The sequence below is a fragment of the Xiphophorus hellerii genome, chromosome 23 (genome assembly GCF_003331165.1).
Source record: "Xiphophorus hellerii strain 12219 chromosome 23, Xiphophorus_hellerii-4.1, whole genome shotgun sequence".
Classification (NCBI taxonomy): domain Eukaryota; kingdom Metazoa; phylum Chordata; class Actinopteri; order Cyprinodontiformes; family Poeciliidae; genus Xiphophorus; species Xiphophorus hellerii.
In genome coordinates, this window is record NC_045694.1 from 675,045 (window position 1) to 680,595 (window position 5,551).

General features: G+C 48.9%; 2 protein-coding genes across 2 annotated transcripts in view; both read left to right on the forward strand.

The window, feature by feature from the left end:
- The window catches only part of LOC116714596 (alpha-1,3-mannosyl-glycoprotein 4-beta-N-acetylglucosaminyltransferase B), a 776,799-nt gene that overhangs the window by 630,277 nt on the left and 140,971 nt on the right, over nucleotides 1-5,551 (forward strand). The window lies entirely within an intron of this gene.
- ube2d2l (ubiquitin-conjugating enzyme E2D 2 (UBC4/5 homolog, yeast), like) lies at nucleotides 624-5,474 on the forward strand. The gene is made up of 7 exons (XM_032555292.1): nucleotides 624-928; nucleotides 2,770-2,833; nucleotides 3,041-3,072; nucleotides 3,156-3,233; nucleotides 3,305-3,410; nucleotides 4,247-4,340; nucleotides 4,989-5,474. The coding sequence occupies exons 1-7, from the start codon at nucleotides 905-907 to the stop codon at nucleotides 5,032-5,034; spliced, it is 444 nt and encodes a 147-aa protein (XP_032411183.1). The 5' UTR covers nucleotides 624-904; the 3' UTR covers nucleotides 5,035-5,474.

Consider the following 5,551-nt stretch of genomic DNA (forward strand, 5'->3'; position numbering starts at 1 on the left):
TTACACTTTGAGTCTGCTGCATTGAAGCACATTTTGTGTTTGTCTAACTTTCTGACCCGGATCTTTAAGTCTTTAAACAATTCGCCTTCTTCTTCGTCTTCTACTCCCTTTATTTCGGGAGTAGCAGAAGAATTAAGATTAGATGAAGTGAGCAATCTGAAGCTGTTTTAAAAACAAAAGTAGCAATGAAAGGACAGATATATTTTAGGCTGCAACATTTCCTGTCTTCCCTAAGACGGCTGCTACTTTTTAAAATGTTATTTTTAATTAAATGCTTTCATCAGATAAGTTTATTATCTTTTTGAATGGATGTGTCTTCAGTAATCTCTCCCTATGGGTTTTATCTGACTTAATTCACTGAGAAACTTTTTTCTGTATTTCTTGGCCTCTTTTAGCACTTTTCCATTTGCACAGGCAAATGGAGAGAGAAGGGGAAATGAAATAAATCATATTTCAATCAGAGTGAGACCTCCTCCATCTTTTAGTGGAATGACTCTCAGACAGATTGAGCCTTTTCTCTGAGTGATATGAATCTCAGTCAGAGTGAGACCTCCTGCTCTCTGTTATTGAATCTCAGTCAGAGTGAGACCTCCTGTCCCGGTGCTCTGACAGCTGCTGTGTGTAACGGAAGACATTTTGAGCCGCTGGGGTCGGTCCGGTTTGTTTGTGGGGTCTCAGTGTGAGTTCGGGGCTAACGGACTGTTGGTCGGTGAAGCAGGAACACATTTAACGGGAACCCGGTGCAGTCTAAGCAGCGCATGTGCAGCGAAACACAGGAGCTAGCAGAGTCCTAGATGCTAGTTAGTCAGCGTCAGCTAGCTGGCCTGCCCTCCTCTTCCTCCTCCTTCTCCTCCTCCTCCTCCGCCACTTCCTCCTCGACAGCCGGTCCCTTCTGACAGACACAATGGCTTTAAAACGGATTTCTAAGGTAACTCTCGGCTTGTTTTAGCTTTATCATGAGCCACAGAACTCAACGCCGAAGTTAGCTTCTGATTCGGTGCTTCAGTAAAGGGCCATTCCACAGTTTTTAAAGGTTCAGGCCCAGATTTGATCAGCTGTAGTTAAAAACCCAAAACACTCAGAGCGGTCCAACCTGACTCGATTTATTCCACACAGACTACAGATTCTGGAGAACTTAGCTTATGACCGGCACCTTAAGCCTGGTCATAAAAACATTAAATATTACATTTTTAGGTGTGTAATGATGGAACAGTTTCTAAAACTTCCACTGATCAGAAACTCTGGTTCTGGAGAACGGTCCGGTTCGGTCCAGGTCTGAACAGACCAAATAGTTTTAAATCTGGTTCTGTTCTTATTTAGTTCCAGATTTAGAAATCATAAACTTTGTTTTGAAGCCTTTCATTTAATAATTTATAATAATTTTCAGTGTTATAATAGGACCTGATGTGGACTCTGTCCCTTCAGTCACCCTGTTTAGTTTTTCCCAAGCAGATGGAAAAACCAGGAATGGGTTCAGAGCAATCCACTTTCAGTAGTTCAGAACCAGAACCGGAACCGGTTAAAGCTGCTGCAGGTTCGTAAAAAGCTGCGGAACAGCCCTTTAAAGAGGCTGTGAATCAGAAGCCAACTTCAGAGCGCTGTTCGCTGCTGTTAGCATGTTTCTCCGGCCGGTTCGGTTCGGTTCGGAGCCTTTATCTGGTGTTAACCTGCTCTTCCAACTGGTCGGTATCTGTTCGGCTCTGGACGGAGGGAAAGCGCCGGGTTGTTGCTGCGGGTCAGGTTCTGACATGTCAACCCAGATTCGGTCCAAAGGCTCGGTGGTTCTGTTCAGCCTGAACCACCTCAGCTGGTTCCGGTCTAATGAAGCAAACTGTCTTCAAGGTCTCGGCCCGGTTCGGTTCTTCTCAGTGATGGAACCATAAGCATCAGATCGAGTCTGTAGCTCCGCCCCCTTTCAGCTATGGACCAATCACAGGCCAGCTCCCCAACAGGCGCTGCAGGTGAACAGAACTAACAGAACCAGTCCAGCTGCAGGTCCAAACGTCTCTCTTTAGTTCAAAGATGATCCATCAGAACCTCAGACGGGATCCTGTCTGGCTCTGGTTCTGTGGTTCTGTTGGGTCTTCCTCAGGAGGACCGGCTGGTTGGAGCTTCATCTGGACCTGGACTTTACTGTCACGTTACCAAATATGGTCATACAGGAATTGGGTCAAGTGACCCGGTGGTTCCGTCCCAGCAGAACCTCTGGATGTCCAGCTGAGATGTTTGGACCTCCAGAAGGGAATTCCAAACCCACCGGACCTCTACCTGCTGAACCCGGCCAGACCTGAAAGACAATCCGTGTTCTGATCCGATGTGTCACATACCAACACACACACACACACACACACACACACACACACACACACACACACACACACACACCCGGCTTGGCTGGAAACCCGACCTGGCCGGTTCTATAAGCAGCCGACCCGCGGGCCGGCCTGTCCCGATCCGGTCCCTGTCAGGGTAAATATAGCTGCTGCTGCTCATGCGTCGACCCGATCCGACCCGACCCGGTTCGGTTCCTAATGTTCAGACTGGAGCAGACCCTCCAAATGGTTCTGGTTTGATGGTTCTGAATGGATCAGAACCGGTGTTGGGTTTTGGTCCAGAAGACGACAGCTAGTCCCGTTCTGTTTGCTGGTATCAAAGCTGTGGTTCTGCTGGGATCAGAGGAGTTCTGATCCGACCCGGAATCTCAGAATCTTGTTTCTTCATGTGTTAACCTTTGACCTCTGACCTGTGGTTCTGGTTCTGTTCCTGCAGGAGCTAACGGACCTGTCCAGAGACCCTCCGGCCCAATGCTCAGCCGGGCCCGTCGGCGAAGACAGTAAGGTTCCGTCCGGTTCTGTTCTGTCCAGGTCCAGCTGGTTCTGTCCGGATCCGGCCGGTTCTGTCGGGTTCTGTATGGTTCTGTTTTGTCTGGTGCTATTCTGTTCGGTTCTGTTTTGTGCAAATCCGGCCGGTTCTGTCGGATTCTGTTCCGTCCGGTTCTGTTGATGAAGCTGCTGCTCTAATTCTGCTCTGCTGTTTTCAGTGTTCCACTGGCAGGCCACCATCATGGGTCCGGTAAGTACCAGAACCAGAACCCTGATCTGGACTCTGCTTGTTTCGTGACCCGGATTGACGCTGCGGTTCTGGTTCTGTTGCAGCCCGACAGTCCGTACCAGGGCGGCGTGTTCTTCCTCACCATCCACTTCCCGACCGATTATCCCTTCAAGCCGCCCAAGGTGAGAGCGGCCCGGACGACCCGGCCAGGGTCGGCGCCGGTTCTGACCCGATCCGTCTGCTCCTCTTCCAGGTGGCCTTCACCACCAGAATCTATCACCCAAACATCAACAGCAACGGCAGCATCTGCCTGGACATCCTGCGGTCCCAGTGGTCGCCGGCGCTCACCATCTCTAAAGGTGGGCGGCCGGAACCGGCAACGATCGGAACCGGGACGACCCGAACCGACCGGAACCGGCAAGACCCGACACGGCCCGACCGGAACCGGCAAGACCCGACACGACCCGACCGGAACCGGCACGACCCAACCTGGCACACTCCGACCCGACCCGACCCGAACCGGCTACACTTGTTTTCCTCCAGCGATGTGTCCAAGCTGCGGTTCGGGGGCCGTTAGTGGCCCCCAGCAGGACCTCAGTCGGTTCCTAGGCTGAACATTTCACTGAAGCCTTTCAAAATAAAAGTAAATTAAAATCAAAATGCAGAAATACAAGTCAGTTATTTTCTGTTTGACGCAGTTTAACCTGGTTTTGTCCCAAAATAAAATTTTAATAAAAAATAATGAATCAATTCAAATCTTTAGATGTTGTCTTCTAAGGTGATAAATGTTCAGACCTACAATAACTAAAGGTCAGTTTTCTACTAAACTTGTTTCATAATGAAATGTCTGTTTAGTTTATTACTGAGGTGGTAAAAATGAAAATTACACCATTTAGAACAATTTACAGCGTCAACAATAACAGATCAAAATTAGAAGGAGAAAAAAATGAACACGGTTAAATTTTATGCGGAGTGGAGCATCACAGACAAAGATGGGAAGAAAAACAGCAGAAATGAATCCCGATTATTCCAGAATAATCCAGGAATAAATCAAATCAGGATTGTTGATGTTTTGTTGGTGAATGTTGAGCAGCAGGTGGCGCTGATAGCTGCAGCTAGCATCAGTCAGGGAGGTTCTGCTGGTTAAAATGGCAGTGGTTCTGATCCAAACTGGGTCTCTGTTTTCTCTCTGCAGTTCTTTTGTCCATTTGTTCTCTGTTATGTGACCCGAATCCCGACGACCCGCTAGTACCAGAGATCGCCCGAATCTACAAAACAGACCCCGTCAGGTGGGTTGGCGCGCGTTCACACACACACACACACACACACACACACACACACACACACTCTGGTTCCTATCAACCTGGGTCCAGTTCAGTTAGCCTGATGCTAACAGCTGATGAAACTTGGTTCCATTGTGAACCTGAAGCAGAACTTCTCAGTGTGGTCCAATTGGAACCAGGACCACTGGAGCAAATTCCAATTTTTGAGGACTACTTTCACTTTTAAACTTGTAATTTATGCTGTTCAGATGGAATCTATTGATTCATTAGCATACACATTGCTAGCAAGCAAGGCGCTAGTAGTCCAGTGGCTAGTAGCCCAATTGCTATTAGCATGCAGTTTGCTAGCAACCCATTCAGTAGTAGCCTGGTTGCTAGCAGCCCAGTGACTGGATGTTCTGACTCCTAGTGAAGCTCCACCAGATTCCTGAACTGATTCTGTTTCACAATCCTGTCCTGGCTGCAGTTCTCCTGGGTGTGGGTGGACTTTTTTCCTTCCACCCAACTTTCTATGAAAATAGCAGCAGTAACGTAATGAACGTTACTGCTGCATCTGGTTGTCGCTTCCAGATGTGGTTTCGATCTTTTTTCTCAGAACTTCCTCCTCTTCTGCCCAGACCGTGACTTTGACTCCGTCTGTTTCGTCTCCTGCAGGTACAACAAGACAGCTCAGGACTGGACCCAGAAATACGCCATGTGACCCGCCGGACCGCCACGCCTGGCCACGCCCCTCCGCCCACCTTTCCCTGCAGTTTGTTCACGTTTCTGTTCGTCTCATCCTGAACTGTGATGCTGTTCCCTCCCACCCCCGTCTGTCTGTCTGCTGGAGACACGAGCCGCAGCCTCAGAGCGGACCGGACCTGCCCGGCCTAGCAAAACCGGCCGGCACCGCCCCTTCATGCATGTCAGTGATTGGTTCCTGTGCTGCTCAGAACTCTGTGTCCGTTTTTAAAAGAGAAAAGCTGTTTCAGTTCCTAGTTTTGTGTCTTTAGAGGAGAGCCGTTAGTTCATCATCCGATCCGTTCTCCTGGTTTTACTTTTTGCACTTGAAGGCGATCCGGATCCGGTTCCGGTCCCGGCGGCTAACCGATCAACTAATCGCTCTGTGACGGTTTTTCTCAATAAAGATGAACAAATGGACACTGGTTCTGGTTTCATTTCATGTTCGGCAGACGGGGCCAGTCGGTTCTGGTCGGGTAAATAAAACCGAATCAGCC

Bases quoted from the DNA above. Each gene is read 5' to 3' on its own strand.
- ube2d2l (XM_032555292.1), top strand. From the start codon at position 905: ATGGCTTTAAAACGGATTTCTAAG. The intron at 3,073-3,155 runs GTAAGTACCAGA...GTTCTGTTGCAG, and splicing joins AGGCCACCATCATGGGTCCG to CCCGACAGTCCGTACCAGGG. The intron at 4,341-4,988 runs GTGGGTTGGCGC...CGTCTCCTGCAG, and splicing joins TACAAAACAGACCCCGTCAG to GTACAACAAGACAGCTCAGG.